The sequence below is a fragment of the Gobio gobio genome (genome assembly GCF_949357685.1).
Source record: "Gobio gobio genome assembly, chromosome: 2".
Classification (NCBI taxonomy): domain Eukaryota; kingdom Metazoa; phylum Chordata; class Actinopteri; order Cypriniformes; family Gobionidae; genus Gobio; species Gobio gobio.
In genome coordinates, this window is record NC_137098.1 from 8157062 (window position 1) to 8177644 (window position 20583).

A 20583-nucleotide genomic window follows, 5' to 3' on the forward strand; every position below is an offset into this window, starting at 1 on the left:
ACTTCTGAGTAATTTGCGCGTAAAATGGACCTTTACGAAAACTCTCCTCCAGATTCACAAACGCTTCGTATACCACGGATTCGGTAGTTAAACGGGTGTATACTAATGAATTCCAAACATTCGTAAATAGGACGCGCGTGCACGCTCATTCACAATTAGCATAATCCCGCCCATGAGTTACAACTGCAAATGACGTGTCCAGGAACGCCAGGAATCTTCTGGACTTCTTTCTCAGGTTTGGCTCCAGTATTTTGCATAAATGCTAAAGAGACTAATTGGCCATATGCCTAGCAATAAATATTCAATTATCATGTGTCCATCAAAGCATTTTAGCCAGCTAAAAAACGCCTGGTGCTCTTCTGAAAATGGCCAGCTGGTGGGGCTTGAAAGCAAGGGCAGCGTTTTTCCAGCTGAGATACTTTGGTTGCTATGATACAGAATACCCATGGCAGTAATGTGTTACTAGCATCTAATTTTGAAGAATATTACTGAATATAAAAAATGCAGTAAAAAGCAGTATTAACTTCTCCATTATTGTTGTTCAGTCGGTGTACAAGTGGAATGATTGGTCGATGTAGTTTTTGTCCCATCCCTCCTCCACTGTGATTGGACAGCCTGGTAAAAGGTGACAGTGACGAGCGCTTCCTATAACCCAACGTTGAACAGTAAAAAAAAAAAGACGGGGCAAATCAACTCTTGAAATATTATTATGGTACATCAGTTTGCCTAAATTAGAACATGTTCTAGAACGTTCAAATGTTTTACGCACCATTTACTTGTGGTAGGAAGCAGGTGTACATTTCTTTCGTACCAACTAACATTTTGAAAATACTAAAATTTTTCGGGAATCTGAAAATGTACGTCAGAGCGGCTTTACGAACGATTTACACACAAATTTGTTCTGCTCGTGTTTCATGAATGAGGCCCAATGTCTTTACTACCTTTCTGGGCCTTGAAAGTGGTAATAACATTGCAGTCTATCAGGGATCAGAAAGCTCTCTTCATCAAAAATATCTTAATTGGTGATTTCCGAAGATGAACTTTTGGGTTTGGACGACAATGAAAATGTATGATATTATTTTCATTTTTGGGTGAACTAACCCTTTAAGAACCAATGCTATAAAATACGGTGTGACGTTGAAGGAATGTATTGGTGAACGCAACAAGCGAATGCCACGTAGCTGAAGGAACAAACAGTGAGTACTCTAGAGAGAGAGCACATCTGCTGAACCAAACACTGACACCGGGAGGAATTACCCAACCTGTCATGACAACTACAGCTGTGTCTCTGCATGCAGGAATGATGGTACAAGGTCTTGTGTAGATAAACTCACAACCTGTCGTAGCATTTGTTCTTTTTACTGCCATTAATTATAAATACTGAGAATATTTACTGTACATTTAGATATAAAACAGTTGATTGAATCTAGATATGTTCCAACATATTGGCATGTCCCAAAAATTATTTCAAAATAATCTCAACCTACAAACCTGAGACACTAGAAAGAAATACAGCAAGAACGTTGCCAAAGCTTTGCTACATAGTAGCAATTATGGCTTCAATGTGTGCATTGGAGCCGATACAACCTTCAAGTCAAGACAAAACCAAGTATACCTTGCACAAAATAAATCTCAGTACAGTGTAGAACCTCATTATGCACAATGCAATATCGGCCAAATGTGGCTTATCAATATGCACAAGTACAGTAGCTAAGAAAAATGTTTAACATTTATCATATGATGTCAAAGTCAAATAGAGACATCCAGGTGCTTAAGCTTTTTTTTTTTCAGAATTTCTTGATGCAGTTCCACATATTCTTCAGTCTCGACTGTACCATCATAAGGTGCTACCAGGCAACATATTGGTGATGGTCCAGTTCTGGCCAGTGCATTTTTGGAGGGTCAGCTGATATCCAAACTCATTGTCATTGTTCTCCACGAGTTCAAGGCATCGCTTTGACTTTGTATTCTGGATAGATCCTCCCTGAAGAAAGGAGAAAGAAAACAGATATATTTCATTACAGGCTCCCATCGACTGTGCCCAGGCATGTTCCTCTATAGATGGAGCTGTCAGGGCTTCATCCATCTTCCCCCAAAATTCCCTTTCACATTTCATGATCAGAAAAATCTCATCTGCCATGCATTACAGTGTGATCTCATAAGAAAATGTTGTCATTCATACATGACATGTACACATACATCTTTGCATGTCTGGGGAGATGCTGAAACGTAACATTTGGACAAAGTGACAGCATTTACAGACCTATCTTTAGCATACATGTATTTCTATAGGCAAGTTTTACAATTATGTTGAGATTTTTGAGCCCCTAACCTCAGGCCTAAACCAAACCACTTCTCAGCTATACAAAAACAGATACATTTACAACTTTCATTAGAGATTTTTAAGAGAATTAAAGTTGAAAATCGTCCCCAGATCTTGTCCATAAACGTAGTCACATCTCATTCAAAGGCCCTTTACTCCTGGTATTCAGATGCGCTTTGGTCGATCGGATCATAAGTAGACGAGAGAGACACATTCCCATTTACACCTGGGGCCCTATTTTAACGATCTGAAACGCAAGTGTCAAAGCGCAAAGCGCAAGTAACTTTGTGGGCGGGTCTCGGCGCTGTTGCTATTTTCCCTGCGGGATAAATGGCTCTTGTGCCCGGCGCAAATCTAAAATGGGTTGGTCTGAAGTAGCTTCATTATTCATAGGTGTGGTTTGGGCGTAACGTGAATAAACCAATCCGAGCGTCATCCAACATTCCCTTTAAAAGCAGGTGCGCAAGTTCCATTATGGATTGCTATTATTATGGCGTATTTACCAGGCGCACGCCAGGAGCGGTTCACAGCCGAGGAGACTGATGTTCTTGTAAGAGCAGTGAAAGACAGAGAAGTGAAGTTGTAATGTTGTACATTATGGTAAAGGTGATTTCACAGTCTTTTTTTTTCAGTCTTTCAGTTTTTTCAGTTTTTCAGTCGATTTTTTTTCCTGGTTCTTGACGGACAAACCAATTTGTCAGATGTCCTTATATACATATATGTCTTGCCACTATTGGGCAAACAGGTCTTATCCTTAATTATTACAATTAGCCTGAATCATTTGTAAGCTAGATTTATGCCTATTTTTTCACATCTTCGTGGCACACCACAATGATTTCCGTCATCTCATGTGTTAATATTTTTTTAGTGTAACAATTTATGATTTGCAAAAATAACTGTTGCATCTGTGTAGATTACATGAGCAAAGTGTATGCGCGTTGTGCACGCTATACATTATGGTCAAGCATGCGCCCTTAAAATAGCATAATGAACAACGCGCAATGCGCCACTGACTTTAGACTAGGTTTTTTTCTGGTCAGTTGCGCAATTGTTTAATGGAACAGCAAAATAGCACCAGGGATTGTTTGCGCCGGAACACGCCTCCTTTTTTGCGCTGAACCGCCCAGGGAGCGCAAGTTCATTCACTAGTTTAGCGACGTGCTTCTGTGGAGGGAAAAGCGCTCTTTGCGCGGGTGCAAAATAGGAATGACACATGCGTCGGTGTACAAAGTCAATTGCGCTGGGTGCAAGATAGGGCCCCTGGTGTTTTAATCCGACGCTTTTGTCCACTTTCAGCCACTTCTGTCCTGATTTCTTCAAGGGAGGGTCTATGGGCGGGTAAATGTATGGGCTCTTTCATGTATTTCAATCTAATGGACGAAATAATGCTCACGCAATTTACATATGAATGCACCCGGAGACGACGGAAAAACATACAGAGAGAATCAGCTTTCATTTCTGCTCTGGCAGCCGCAAGACCACAGCGAATGCTATGAGTGTGTGCTAGAAATCAGGAATGGTGAGAGAACATTGTGATTGGTACGTTTTTCATCTTCAAACCAAACTTGGGTCTCCAGCCAAAGTTTAAATCCTGTCTGGCTAGCGCCCATAATGTTCACGCATTAGGGCAGTAGGAGGAGAGAAGACGGAGACTTTTGTGGCTGTTTGTACACATTCGACCACATGAGCGTCTACACAACGAAAGCAATCCGGTTGACAGTGTTTTCCACATAGACTGTAAAAAAATATGGACGTAGTGTCCGTGACGTCACCCATAGGAGTCTGAAGAGCAGTTTTGAAGCGTAAAGCTGGCGGTTGGACCTTTTTTTGGAGCTGGCCATTGCCATCTAGGCAGCACGTCATCGCGCGTCACTACCGGATAACTAAAAAATGGGCAAAGAGGCGGGACATGGGTGGAGCTGAGGTGAAGTGATGACTAATGCCTTGTTCACACTGCACGATTTTCAAACTCGTCGGATCACTGCTCTTTTCACACTGCATGACTATCTGGGCCAGCATTCAGTCACTGCTGTGTTCACACTGACCAATGACTCGGCGACATGGGGTTTCACACTGCATGACTGTACAAGAGGAAGAATCGCCGACAGCTCTGTCCTGTCTGCAAACTACGCACATGCAAGAAGTGAGAAGAAAACAACGCAAGATCACACGTCCATCAGACCAGAGTTCTCGAGCGAGACTGGAATTGTTATTAAAAATTAAACTGCTCTGCAGAAATTTCCCAATTGTCTGTGCGCTGAAGGGAGAAAAATAAAAAAGATTATGGGGAAGGAAATGGTTGGGGAGAGACAGGGAGCAAGGGTTGTGTTCTGTAAAGAGAGTTTGAGGTTAATAAATAATTTTGCAATGTGCTGCTGTTGCGGCTGATCAAGCACATGTTTGTGCTTTGTTTCTGTTTGATATAACTGTACATATATCTATTAAAATACTGATATTATGGTCTATAACTCCTCCCCGAACCTCCCGCTGTCCTGTATCTTGCTCTCTCATTGGCTGTTGGTCATCGCCGATGTATTTTTCAGTTAGAACACATTTCACACAGCAGGATTTTGAATCGCCGACAGGTCCAGATATTTAGCATGCCAAATATCTCACGGGCGTCTGCGACTCATCGGCGATTCTCCCTGATCGCGTCTTTGATCATTCACACTGCGGGATTGTCACGAGCACCGATTTCTCTATGATTTCGGGCATTTGTCTGCGATTTCGCAAAACCTGTCGGCGAGTCAAAATCGGGCAGTGTGAACTCGGCTTAACAGACAGCAGATAAATGGCTATCCACCTGTCACTCAAAGTGGCCACGCCCTTAATTATGCAGAACTTTAATGCTTTATATAATGTAAACGAATGAGTTATAAAAAAAATCACCCACTCACAGTTGTCATGAAGGGCAAAATTAGCCGTATAGACCAAAACCACAATTTGTACCAGGTTGTAAACATGTTTTTTTCTGCTGTAAAGTTGGGCATTTTAACATGGAGCTCAATGAGATTCTGCTCCTTCTGGAGCCTGTCCCTAGTGGCCAGTCGATGAATTGCAGTTTAAGTCACTTCCGTATTAGCTTCAAGAGAAACTGGAGGAGGTTGCCGCTTGGTTTTCCACTTCCTCTGAAAGTGATCGAAAGTGGACAAGCTCAAAAGTTTTAGACCCGTTTACACCAGTATTTAGCGTCGTCTACTTGTGATCCGATCAACCAAAACGCATCTTGATACCAGGTGGAAACAGGGCCAAAATGATTTGAATGCCACTTTGCCAAAAGTTTGATCGTTGCATTTGGTCACACAAGACACGCATGTCATGTACATCAAGCCTGTGGTGTAATGACTGAGGCTGCAAATTTTGACAATTTAAATATATGCAATGTTGGAGAGGGCTTGAATGCAGTGGATATTGATGATTAAATGTCAGGCTTTGGTTACATTTTATTTTAAGGTGTCTTGGTTCAAGTGTAATTATACATTTAAGTAAGTAATATTAATTAACTGAGTAATATTAATTAACAACATGTACTTACTATAGGGTTGCACTTTATTTTACACTTACAGTGTACTTACCTAAGAAAGTACTGGTTAATATAAGGTAACTACATGGGTTAAGGTTTGATTTAGTGGTAGGTTCAGTGTTAGTACCTAGTTATTACACAGTTATTGTAATTATTATAATAAGTACATAGTACATGGGAAACTGGGTTTGGTATAGGGTTAGTTGCATGTAATTATGCATACTTTACTGTTATTACTACATGTAATGGACTGTGTTAAATGAAGTGTTACCCAGGCTTTTTAAGTAAATGCATTAAATACATTTGATGACATTGAACATATTTGTAACTGATTAGATTTTTTTTTAAAAATCTACCTATTAATTCAATGAATTCAATATTTTATGAACCTAAAAAGGATTCATAACATTTGCACATCTCTAAACTTGTTCATCTTTAAAATTCCAGCTTAGATTCTGCTGATATTATACATTATATATGTATATTTTAGTATTAATGTAATCATACAAAAAAATGTATGTGAGCTAGAACTGTTACATATGAATACCTATGATTACTAATGAGACATGAAAAACATGTTTTACATTAGTAGGTAATTCAAGCTTAAATTGTATGTACTGTATGTGTCAGTGACATGATTAATTGCATTCATTTTCTATTGCACTATATTTGTTTATAATTATATTATATGTATGTTATTATATATTTTAAAATATACCCCCCCCCGCATAACTGAGAATTACAAAATTCTTGTGTTATGTAGTGAGAAATACTAATAATGATAACACTTTATTTACTTAAGTTACTACTATAAATTGTGCATAATTCCATGAAACTAACCCTAAACCACACACCAATCCTAACACTAACCTCATAGCAAGTACATGTAGTTAATTATTATTATTACTCAGTACTTAAATATATAATTACACTGTAACACGGACACCTTAAAATAAAGTGTAACCCTAATAATAATTTAGATTTTGTGATGAAATGCAACACAGTCCCAATCTTGACAGGTTTTGTGGAATTGGCTCATGAAGAGAACAACATGAGTAGGTTGAAAGTTTGGGTCAAACTTTAGAGACACCAGGCACACCAAATTCATATTCATCTTTCATCTCCTCCTCTGAAAAGGGCTAGATAGAGTCACAGCTGGTGTATCTGCGAGGGAACAGCAGCACTGCAGGCTTAGACATGAGAGAGCAGGCTAAGAGCTAAAGGGAAGCGTCCGCACTGATCTCAAGCCGGGGAGGATTGGACTGCAGGACTGAGATAGGGTGGCTGATTTTTTTTCCTCGGCCAGCCTTCATTTTAACCCGCTTTTCACAGAAGAGAACGCCTGTGGCCTTAAGACCCGGGTTTAAGCGGTCTCAGTACCACAGACTCCCTCTCGCTCTTTGAGAGGGGCTCAAGGAGTCTGACACAGCTGTGGTCAGGAGGTCTTCAGGTTCAGGCTTACATTCACTAACACTTTCTTGAAGAAGGGTTATCTGAAGCCTATAATGTGCTGCCTCTTTACGAGAACAACAAGACATAAAGCTACAAGGATTACAGTTTAACAGGTCAAAAGTGTCTGTGCTATTTTATCCCCGTGAACCCCTACCAAACAACTTGTGGTGATGTAGGTGAAGTTTGATGGGGTTTTTTAGGCTTTCTGACCCCAAGACTCAACTATTTTCTGCAATTCTCAAGCCGTGATCCTTGGAGAGAGCTTGACCACTCGAACAAGCTCCTCGCCGTGCATTAAAGGATTAGTTCATTTCACAATGAAAATTTCCTGGTAATTTACTCACCCCCATCTCATCCGAGATGTTCATGTGTTTCTTTATTCAGTCGAAGAAATAATAACTTCCACCTACGTCACGCGTGATGGCGTCATACGCCGTGAAGAAGCGGAACACCGAAGTCGTGTGTTTGTGGTTAAAAAGTATATAGATATAGGGCTGGGCAATATGGCCAAAACAGGACATCGATAAAATCTTTTCATATCAGTCGATATCGATAATTATCATGATTAATGTTAAATATTTATTTCTTTCCAATTGAAAGGCAGATTTTTGCTCCTAAATGACTGTTCATTGTGATTTTAAACTACTCTTTATTGTCAGAATATGACAATCACTTCACATTTTTTAATTCCTTACAGTTTTCCAGTCATTTTTTCCATAAAAAATAAATAAATTTCTTAGTAGAAGAAATGAATGTCTTAGTTTCTGCATGTTTTAACGGGTGATATTGTTTCTAGTCATGAAACATGTTTGTGTTGCCTGACTTTGGCATATATCTTCGGCACAGTTTGCAGTGCAGGCTGCAATATTAACAATATTACATGTTTTGTCTAAGAAATGCACATTTGGCAGTGAGTTGACAGTAGTAGTAGCTTGAGTTATGCAGGAGTAAATTTATGTTCATTAACAAAAACATGGACATCTGTAAAAATTGTAACAACCTCATTTTTATATGGTAAAATGTTTATATCCTGAGTTTTATTCAAATTAACCATTGGTCTTCCATAGTATCATACATTTAGATCATTATAACCACAGTTAAAAACATGCATATAGCCCTTCACTGCCTTGGTAAAATATATCTATATGGTTTCTATGGTATTTGTATGAAAAACAGTAGCCTAGCCTAAAAACATTTAGTATAAATGCACAAATTCTATAGCTCAATCACAAAAAAATACTGTAATAATATTCCATTACTCCTTTTAATATACGTCTACATTAATAATATAATTAAATTCTATATGAATAGAATATCCCACATTTCTGGTACAGCACCATGGTGCAGTTAGCGTATGGTAAATTATGGAGATTTGTAGATCGAAAAGCCTTCTGACTGTATCATTTCTCCTGTTTGTCAGCGCTGGTTAATCTGGATTTAAACTAGTTTAAATCACAGAGACATTTGTGTTTTTCGCTGAATACACGCACTTCTCACTGGATCTCACAGCGCTGTTTAGTGTTTGCGTGACCGATCAGAGTAAACGGATTTGCTGTAGTGAGCTCGCACTGCGCTGCCGTTTGGACTTTGACCCGAGCGGATAAAATGGTCTGTGTGATGCCGTTCAACGGAGTAACTGAATTCGTGCTACCTTTTATTGACAAATTCGTCGTCTTTTGGATGATCCTTCTCGAGTTTTCTTTGCCAGTAGAGTGTAGGCTACTTCTGATGTGCAAGTTAAAAGCTTCACGCTGACTGGCTGTTGTCGCGTTTATTTCTGCTGTGAGTAATCCATATCAAGTAAAAATGTCCGGAGTTTATCATCGTTATCGACATCAATTTTATCGCGAATCGCTATGATGACGTTTATCGGCCCAGCCCTATAGCAATGTCATTTTTTTTTTTAAATGGCCGACGGTTTCTCTAGATAAGACCCTATTCCTCGGCTGGGATCGTGCAGAGCCTCTGAAGCCCTTTGAAACTGCATTGATTTGGACCTTCAACATTTTGGTTGTCCATTATGTGGAGAAAATTCCTGGAATGTTTTCCTCAAAAAACGTAATTTCTTTTCGACTGAAGAAAGAAACACAAGAACATCTTCGATGAGATGGGGGTGAGTAAAATATCAGGAAATGTTCAATTTAAAGTGAACTAATCCTTTAAGACAATATAAACATGCGTCCTCTTTCATGGAGATTCGTAACAATGATTGGAACTTTTTTAATTATTGCCCTGATGGTGGAATTTTCTTACAGCCACTTTCTATTTTGTGAAGCTCAACTCTTGATTGTAACTCATGATGATTTCTTCTGACATTGCAGTCTTTAAAGTCCCAATGACTTTTGATTAAAATATTGCAAGACTCAGAATAATTCATAAAACTTGGCAAGAAGCCTAAGACAATAATTAACGTCGCTCGTTGTCAGTTTATTGATTCTGCTGACAGTTGAGCAGCTGAAAGTTTCGAAAGTCATTGATTTCAAAGAATTACCCTCAACTTTGAGCTTAAATCATCAAACTTTTTGAGGAACTGAGGGTTATTTCATCATTAAAGATTATTTCTGACGGCTATTTCAACATCTGAGGGTTACTTCATTGTTTTTAAAAATTAAACTCACATTTTTTGACAAATGCAATGATCCTAAATAACACTCTTAGCCAAAGTGTTCTTTGAAACGAATGAAATAAGAACAAACCAAGTTGATTTTTGTATTGTTTTTGCTCATTGAAAATACTCCCTTGTTTGTTCTCTAGAAGGCGTTCGACACTTCATCCTAATTTCACACTAATTTGGTCACGGGCATGTGGCGCGTGTCTTTGTACATCTGCTAAAGCTGCCGGAGGCACAAATGTTCCACTCATAATGCTGCATAAGAAGTGTGTTACAGGTTACAGGTTTCCAAAGTCTTTAAAGTGATTCATCCAAGCATGGGAAATCTAATGTGGCGGTGTGCATCCAGCTGTGGGCATAGGGTAAATATGAAGGGTAATGCTAAATCAGTCCATCGCTTGAACTGTTGCGCATCACTGGCTGATGTCGACATGAATGATCTCTCACAATCCCAGAGAACCAGGCCTGTGTCCAGACCAACTAATCAATTCGCTTTAAAGAATCGGTCAGTTGGCTGTTATGAAAATGACTTTGTACTCTTACAACTGGAATAAGAAGTCAACCAACATGGGAATTTTATATTGATCTCGTCTATTTCGGCGATGGTGTGTGCACGAGCGTGAGACTGAGATTAGACTGGAGCGTTGCCTTCAGCCATAGCTAATGTGAGATACATACATAAACACAAAAGGCAGCCGAGATATTTCATAATTGGAGAAAGAAGTCACAAATGGCAAGCGATAAGACTAAAAACTAATTAACAAGAGTAACTGACACACATTTCAATGAGTAATATCATCATCTGTCCTATAAAGAACAAACACAATTCCAATAAACAGACATTCACACTGCACTTTATGCATCTCATATACAAGCTAGTAAAATCAGCATTATTAAAAGTAATCTATCAACCGTTTAATTTCTAGACCCCCCCCCCCCCTCTTGTAATTAAAGAAAATGGCTTTTTAAAAGTTATATTAAAACTGTAAAACACAGTTTTGGACCCAGACAGATGAGCCACTAATATTCAATTTCTGACAAGCTGACAACTTCAGCTTAATTGCTTAAACTTACACTAACTTTACACTAAATTAAATTAATAGTGAAAAAAATGGAATAAGAAAGAAGAAATTACAGCATCATGTGAGTGAATAATTTTTTATTCATTTTTTGTACACTAAAACTTAAGGTCCAACTTTAGTTCAGGGTCCAATTCTCACTATTCGCTATTACCTATGTCTTTTGCCTCAATAAATTCTTTAACTGCATATTAATAGTAGTTTATGTATTTGGTAGGATTAAGGGATGTAGAATATGATCGTGCAGAATAAGGCATTTATAAGTGCTTTATAAGTACTAATAAACAGCCAATATCCTAGTGATATGCATGAAAATAAACAACTAGTTAATATTGAGAATTGAACCCTAAAATAAGGTGTTACCAAATTTAAAATACTAAAATGTAGATTTTTACAGTGTATGAAACTACAATAATACATTTGTGCTGTCAAACAATTACCGTATTTTCCGGACTATAAGTCACACTTTTTTCATAGTTTGGCTGGTTCTGCGACTTCTAGTCAGGTGCAAAATTAATTTATACTGACTGACAAGAATAAACATTTAGCTACGTCTACAGCCGCGAGAGGGCGCTCGATGCTGCTCCTGTAGACTACCCCTGAACAAATTAACTGAAAACTGAAATTCTGTTAACTGAAATATTAACTTAAAGACAACTGAAAAAGACTGAACACATACAAAATGCCCCCCAAAAAGAAAATCCTATTCTGCAAATTACAAACAGCAGGTAGTAAAAAATGCAGCCGAAAACGGTAATCGAGCAGCAGAAAGAAAGTTTGGAGTGAGTGAGAAACTTGTGAGGGACTGGCGAAAAGCAGAGGTTACTTTAACTGTAATGAAGAAAACAAAGAAAGCTAATCGCGGACTGAAAGCAAGATGGCCAGAGCTGGAGGAACGAGTCCACAGATGGGTGCTTGAACAACGCTCAGCGCTCTGCTGGGAGAGGCTCAGCTGCGCGAGACAAACGCTGCTAGTGTGAATGTACAACGAGCGCAGCTCTCACTCTCCGCACTGCTTCTGCCCTGCCACCGCTTGCGCATACGGTGTGAGGCTGGCGTTTTAGTCCAGTATAATAAGACTTATAGTCCAGTGCGACTTATATATGTTTTTTTTCCTCTTCATGACGCATTTTTTGACTGATGCTACTTATACTCCGGAGCGACTTAGGGCCCGTCCACACGGAGACGCGTCTCACTGTATACTAGGGCTGTCAACGAATATTCTAAATTCGAATATATATTCGAATAGTTTTTAAAAAACGAATTTCGAAGGTGAAAATTAATATTCAAATAAATAAAAAAATGTGGGGAAAAAAACGCCCGCGGTAGTAGAGGCGTGGCTGTCTGCTTTTCGAGTGGGCGCTAGCGCGCCTGAAGCCTTGTGTAGCCCGTCTCCAGAGCGCGAGCTCCATGAGGACGAGGCGTTTATACTTGACACGCTCGCTGTTGTGCTTTTCTTTGAAACGACAGATGGCGACTCGGAGTAATTGTTCTATAAACTATCAGGAAAAGCGTCGAGAAGAAGTGGGCTAATGTACACAGGTGACGATATTTATTTTAGTACACTTCACCGAAAACCACACTACAAAAGAATCATGTAAAACAGATCAAAATAAACCTTGATATTACTTGTGACATGAGAACAAAATGTATGTAGAAATGTAACGTTAACTTATACAACTCAATGTATGATATCTAAATGTTTCCTAATTTCACTAAACACTTTAGTGAGTTTTCACTTAGTTTCGTGAACTTTTCTTTATTAAACGGGCTTTTTTATGCTTTTGTAGGCTCGTTTTGTAAATATAAGCAACTAATTTGTATGTGCAAACTGGACCAGCCTTACTTTGCATCGCCCGCCACAAGCTTCTCTGTCTGCAACACGACAAGAGGCCATAACGGAGAAATTAATTTTGTTCATTTGTAAGGACATGAGAGCAATCAGTGTCGTGGATGAGGCGGCTTCAGGGAGTTCTGTCAAGCAATGGAACCGAGGTACTTACTGAATAGATATTGCATGAATGAAGGATAAATGCTCTGCTTCCACTGGTTTGATTATTTACCGTTTCATGTCAAGGAAAAGTTCCATGTTTACCACAGCACAGCTCGCTCGGAGCGTTCAATAATATGCTGTAAAACTTATATTAATATTTGTTTCAATCACTGAATGAAGCCTGCTATATTTGGGACAAGAGTCGCGACCTTAAATTGCTTGCACAAAACTCTTGATCAGTCTCAAAATGTGTTTGTTCATTTAAACCGTTATGAGCAGAGAGGGTGAGGGCGAGAGAGAGTGAGGTCTGCGGTCTTTAGCCATTAGTGATTTACTTGTTTTTGTGTAGGTTATACGTTGTCAAATATGTTTAAACTTAAATAGACTACCTATATAAGTAGTTATGTGTCTTTGTATTAATTTGTCCTGTTATTGACGTAATGCGCATCATTGATAAAATGCGCAACCAGATGTTCGAATAGTTCGAATATTTGTGCTTTTTTTAGAGGGAATATTCGAACGTCATTTTTGAGCAATTTTGACAGCCCTACTGTATACGTATACATTTTTTATCGTATTGGCGTTTCGTCCACACGGATCCGGCGTTTTGGGAGACTGAAACCGCTATTTTTTGAAACCGGGTCCTAAAGGGGATAAATCTGAAAACGACACCCTTGCGGTTTCGTGTATACAGCCAATCCGTATATTTTGTGAAACGGTGATGTCATCACACCACGTCCTGCGCGGGGAAGACTTGAAGGGATACAACTATGGGCACTGGGCATGCGCACATCAATACTGTGTTGTTTAATTACTGTATTTGCATTATTGTAAGGGTATGTTTAGGGTTAGGGTAGGTGTATGCGTTAATAAAACACATCTGGTAAGTAGCAAATTTATTTATTGTTATTTTATTGTGATATTTTACCTCACCTCCGACTGTTGCTGTACCCCTTCTAGCCACAACTCTTCTTCTCCGTTCGTTAGTGTATTTCTGTGGCAGAATTACAGTGCCACATACTGGCCTGGCATATATACTACATCGTTTTGAGCCGTTTTCATGCTCTCGTGTGTACGCAGATATTTCTTGAAACGAGGAAAAAAAAAGATTGGATAGGGAAAGTTCTGGCTTCGTGTGGACGGGGCCTCATAGTCCGGAAAATACGGGAAACACAATTAGTCGCATCCAAAATACAAGTGTGTGTTTATATAATATATGTGTGTGTACAGTATATATTTGAATACACACACATGCATGTATATATTTAAGAAAAATGTGTCTACACCGGACGCGAGTGGCGTGACGTGACAAAAGACAATATAACCCATTATAATCAGAGATGTTGTCTGGATGCGGCGCGGTGCGACACGACAAATCCCAGACAGTAAACTGATGCCTCACTCTAGTTATGATGTACTAACATGAAGGACAAATGCTTTGCAACGGATGCTTTGTCCAGTTTAGACAGCTTCTATCTGGTGCGGTGCGGTGCGGTGCGGTGCGATATATATACACACACAGTATATACATGAAAATTATTAAATATATACATGCATGTGTGTGTATTCATATATAAATAATAATTATACACAGTACACACACATATATTATGTGAACACAAACTTTTATTTTGGATGCGATTAATTGTTTCAGCCCTAAATATAATATAATTAATAAAATAAAATAATATATAATAATAAATATAATAAATTCTTAATGTATGTATAATTAAATAGTGTAAAATTATCATAAATGTAACTGTAAAAATGCTACAGTAAAAATTTACTGGAAAAGGCTATAAAAATACTACAGTAAAACCCTGTTAAGTGGTAAACAGTAAGTTTCCTCACTATACTGTATACGGTGAAAAGATTTAATAAATAGAATAGGACATTTCATGTAATTTTTTTTACAGTAAAAATTCTGTAAAATTTACAGTGGAAAACCTAAAATGTAACTATCATATTTTTTCATAGAAAATTTCTGGCAACCACAGCTGCCAGTATTTTGTGTATATATTATTATTATTATTATTATTATAAAGGTACAAGAGGCTGTGCTATATTGTGGATATAGTGATGGCTAAAGCAGAGTCCTCCAGCTCCATCCTCCCGCTAGAAGATGATGGCTGCACATGAAACCTCCTGCGGATGCCTTGCTGCATATCTCGGTGTTGTCAGTCACTGAATAAACAGACAGCATCTGTATGAAAGTACCTCTTAAATAAACTGCATTCAGACAGGCTTCCAATGCACCATAACATCACGTCTAATGATCTAGAACAAACTCAGATGAGCTTTAGAGATAACGGAGCAAATATTTATCGACTACAATGATTTTTTTTCCGGTAGATCCACATTCAGATGTGCCTTGTTGCCTTCTTACCAGTGTTATTTTAGTCTTATTTATGTACTATTACAGTTTGTATTAATATGTTGGCTTATTTTTTAATCATTATTTTAGCTTAATTTTGTCATGTGCTTAATTTAAATTTTTACTATTTACGGTTTAATTTACTTTACTAATTTAAATTTAGTTCAGATTTATTTCCAGATTTCCACTTATTTCAGTACGTTTCCAAAACAACATTTCTAATTTTCATTTAATATTTATATTTTATTTTATTTCAGCTTTATTTCAATAAACAAATAATAACCCTGCTACTTATCTCTGTATAATGCATGCAAAGCCAGCATTTTTCAGTTTTACAAAGAATGGAGATGTCAATAAAATACTGAAAATAATATGATATACTGTTTTTATTATCATAAGCCAGCAGTTACTGGTCTATTTACTGCAGATCTTTGACAATTGTGACACACCTTACTGTTTTTTAGCATCTCACGCCATGAGTGTTGCGGTTTTAAATATTTATATACAGGACAGGGGGGATGATTAATTTGCAATTTTTTTATAATTAATCACAAAATTGACACATTAAAGTGCCCCAGTTCCTAGAGAAATGACATTTAGTTGTGAAAATAGCATCTGTCGCATTATAAAATATGAAAGCATTTTGTCTCTGGATCTCAGAAGAGCCCTTTAGCTTGCCACTTATTTTGTTAAGGAGAGTTTGAAAACACGACTATGTCCTATATCCAGCAACTAAAGAGCACATCAGACCTGTTTACCATTACCATCACGGCTTGTTTACATCATACGAACATGTGAACTGCCATGCATTTGAGCTTTACACTTGAAATGAGCTGAGGAATGTAAAGGTTGTGATGCAAAGGACATCCAAAGGATTTTTTAATAAGAATTCAGCAATATTAATTTGTTTCCAGTGGTTAATATTTGAATCCGTTGTCTTCCAAAGGAGCTCTGCTCGACTGAAGTGTTGTGTTTTGTTAGCATTTTCTTTTTTTTGCTGGATGACTAAAACATGAACCATATCAACATCAGCTTTCATCATGGCAGTCACTCTTCCACTTCACAAACAAGCACTGCAATGTCCCTGACAAAACATGACATATCAGTGGAGCAGAAGTACAGAAGCGACAGCTTCAAACAGCAACCTTAAAACTGTAATGTTGGTCTTGGATGAAGCCAATGTGCATTTAGTACAGATGTTCACCAATTATTTGAGGAAATGAGCCAAATATCTTGCTCAATTTTTCTGTCTTTGAAGCACACAGCCATAAAAACTCCATGCAATCACCTAAATTGCATCGAGTGTTCATGAAAATGGTCCAAACCCACAAGCTTTTTTTAAAAAGTTTTTTAAAGTAAAAAAAAAAAAAAAAAAAATTTATGGAGAAAACCTCACCATTTGTCGAGATTAATTTCAGGAAGGGAACAAACGAAAATCCTAGTCAGCATGTTGTGATAGTCTTTTTTCCCTGTTGTAATGTATAAATGAGTAGAACGGCTTGTTGACCAAGAACAATGTAGGGCGGGACTTGATTTTGTGTATCTGGAAATAATTGGATCACTACATTTGTTGTCATTTTCAATTGATGTGATTTCATGTGAGTGACAGGTTACAATTGCACATTATGTTTTTTGTTCTTATGATAACATTTAAAAGGTAATTGCGAATTCTCAATATTTTGACAATTTTTTCGCAATTGCAAGTTTACATCTCGCAATTCTGACTTTTTTTCTCAGAATTGTGGGGTATAAAATCTATAAATTGTGAGGAAAAATTGGACCTTAGAATTTGAAATGAAAAAAATGAAAAAATATGAGAAAAGTCAGAATTACGAGATATAAACTTGCAATTACCAGAATTGTGAATAGTGAGTATAAATACAGAATTGCAAGATATAATCTCTCAATTCTGACTTAAAGGGTAACTAAACCCCTGCTCAGAGCTTAACTCCACCCACTGGCAATTTTCAAAAAATGCTGGAAAAGTGGGCAGAGCCCGGCGGACACAGAGGGGATGAACCGAGGGCGGGGCTGAGCGGAGGGTGTGCACCTGAGACCCGCAGTGACGGATTGATTGACAGCTGTCAGACTCGAGAGTCGCAAAGTAGGAGAATGACTGGAGTGACGCCAGCTTTGCAACAGAGCGGTCATTCTCCTACCTTCACCTGAAGTGGAGGAAGGTGGATTGTCTGTAACAGACACAAACCCGGAGCCTTATCAATGCGAGCCGCTGCTCAAACTGCGTTAACTCCCGATACCGACGATGCTAGTGAAGCAGCCACGCAAGAGAACTGACCTAATCTATCTGTGTCCGCGGCAACCACTTGCGTGTCAGGGTTTGAAAGCGCGTCTCATGAATGAAAATTATCTGTACACATGACGGGCGGCAATAATATCGCAAGAAATGCCTGACGTGTACTGACAACTGCATTATTTAACCATATTTTCTTCAATACAATGTTAAAGCAAGTGTCAAGTGAGTTTCATTCATAATGTTTACTTCATGTAACATGAGAGTTCATACTGGAGTGAAGCCGTTCTCATCATGTGATTGGGGAAAACATTTCTGAGGGCGTGATGAGCTCGTGCAGGGGCGCGGATAGTGAGCCATTGGAAGTGCCATCCTACGTCACGATGTACCACAACGTCCAATAGGAAAATTCAACTGCAGTAGCCACCGTTCAACCTTAAGAGGGCAGCACTTTGGCGGTTTTACACCATATTTTATAGAATTAAAACACTTTATACTCAAATGTCAAAACATTTACTCGAATCAATGAACAGCATTAATAAAGCCCCAGTATTACAGATCATTAACTAAAACAAGTTGGTTTAGGGTTTAGTTACCCTTTAATATCTCACAATTCTGACTTTATATCTCATAATTCTGACTTTATATCTCACAATTCTGACTTTATAGCTCATAATTCTGACTTTATAGCTCATAATTCTGACTTTATATCTCACAATTCTGACTTTATAGCTCATAATTCTGACTTTATAGCTCATAATTCTGACTTAATATCTCACAATTCTGACTTAATATCTCACAATTCTGACTTAATATCTCATAATTCTGACTTTATAGCTCATAATTCTGACTTAATATCTCACAATTCTGACTTAATATCTCACAATTCTGACTTAATATCTCATAATTCTGACTTTATAGCTCATAATTCTGACTTAATATCTCACAATTCTGACTTAATATCTCACAATTCTGACTTAATATCTCACAATTCTGACTTAATATCTCATAATTCTGACTTTATATCTCATAATTCTTATTACCAGAATTGTGAATTGTGAGTTGCGAGTTATAAATACAGAATTGCAAGATATAATCTCTCAATTCTGACTTAATATCTCACAATTCTGATTTAATGTCTCACAATTCTGACTTAATATCTCACAATTCTGACTTCATATCTCATAGTTCTGACTTTATATCTCATAATTCTTATTACCAGAATTGTGAATTGTGAGTTGTGAGTTATAAATACAGAATTGCAAGATATAATCTCTCAATTCTGACTTAATATCTCACAATTCTGACTTAATATCTCACAATTCTGACTTGATATCTCCTAATTCTGACTTGATAACTCGCAATTGACTTTATAACACACAATTGTGAGTATATCTCAAATATTAAGAAAATAAGTCAGAATTACGAGATATAAACTACTCGAAATTACGAAATTAAATCTCTCAATTTTCACTTTATAACATGCAATTGCTTGTTTATATCATGTTAAAAGTCACATTTATCTTTGAAATTGCTTTATTCTGTGGCGGAAACAAGTTTCCATAGCAATATGACATAAGAAAACAAGAATCATCGATTTTGATTTCATGGTGACTTCAAATAGCCCCTCTGGATTCCTATAATTCGAATGACTTGTGCCATAACAGCATCTTCTTGCCATAGTTAAAGGAATTTGAAAAAAATAAGAAGTTTTGTATTTAGAGTCCTGGACTTAACAGAACACCGACCCATTACCCGACAGCAGCACTAATTTAATTCAGTATCTGAATTACTCTTTGAAATCAGTCCACCCGTACCTATAAATTCCTGACCCGCACCGCAAATGACAACATAAATATTACTCCACCCGTTACATCAAATATTTGTGACGGGTACCCGCATTCTGACAAAATACTGAATGGAAACTTTTCTCCACACAGCAATATAATTGACTATTTGGCCTGTCACTCATTCATCGTGAGGTCAAATATAAGCAGGTTGTTGTTTCCTGATGAGATCAAAATTGAATAAATTTTTCAAGTGTATACCCCAGGAGAGAGAACCTGTTGTGAGAACGCAGACTGTGCAGCAGGTTTGTATTACCTGAGTAAAATGCCAGTGGAGCTTCATGCGTTTTGCCACAGCGTAGCTGCACTCAATGAGCCGTGGCCGGCTGTTCACATCCACCAGGCACTTGTTGTCATCATCGTCAATGGTGGGGCTCAAGGTGCCCACGGATAACTGCTGAGTGCTGGTGTAGTATACATTCTGCAATGACAGAGCACACTCATGAATAAAACCAGCCTACAGATTCAGCTTGTGAAAGAGCAGCAAATAGTCACTTTACATTTATAAGCTAGTGTGGAAGATTACAAGGACAGGCAATTCAACCTTTCAGTAAGATAAACATCTATAGCTCATGTCACAAGACACAATCTCCACGCAGCAGACCATGAAAATACACAAGCTAAAAGGTGTGATTTCAACTCGACCCCACATTTGATGCTTTTAAACTTATTTATAAAGGAATCTGGTGCTGTGCACTTTGAAAATAAAGGAGAAAAGGCATGTAAGTAATAGGACCCCCTCCCTATCTGAAGGTTGTCCCCCCTTAAAAATAAAATTAAAAACCACATTGTGTATTGTAAATAATATATTGATATATACTTAAAATAATTGTGTAAGTAGTAAAACAATAAAAACGCAAACGGGGCAAAAAAAAGCGTTTTAAGTTTAGAAACATTTTGAGTCCCTCCTCTCTTGCCCCACAGTGGTTTGGTCCACCGCGCACCTCACCTGCAAGTCCGTGGGAGAGTACAAGTTCAGTAGTTGTGGAACTCTAGTAAGTATAGTCTGTTAAGGCGATTATATTTACTTTAAACATCGGATGAAGTGATTATTTTCTCTTTAATACAGACGATGCGGAGTTAATTATAAATTAGCAATGACAAAAATAAGTCTGATATTTTTTATTGAT

General features: G+C 37.9%; 1 protein-coding gene across 1 annotated transcript in view; it reads right to left on the bottom strand.

The window, feature by feature from the left end:
- Window positions 1-1341: 1341 nt before the first annotated feature.
- Window positions 1342-20583, bottom strand: part of galnt18b (UDP-N-acetyl-alpha-D-galactosamine:polypeptide N-acetylgalactosaminyltransferase 18b) — a 177469-nt gene continuing 158227 nt past the window's right edge. The window contains exons 10-11 of the mRNA XM_079802002.1: window positions 19710-19874; window positions 1342-1984 (exon numbers count right to left, since the gene is read on the bottom strand). Of these exons, the coding sequence (XP_079658128.1) occupies window positions 1838-1984; window positions 19710-19874 (312 nt within the window). The 3' untranslated portion in view covers window positions 1342-1837. The remainder of the gene's footprint in view (window positions 1985-19709; window positions 19875-20583) is intronic.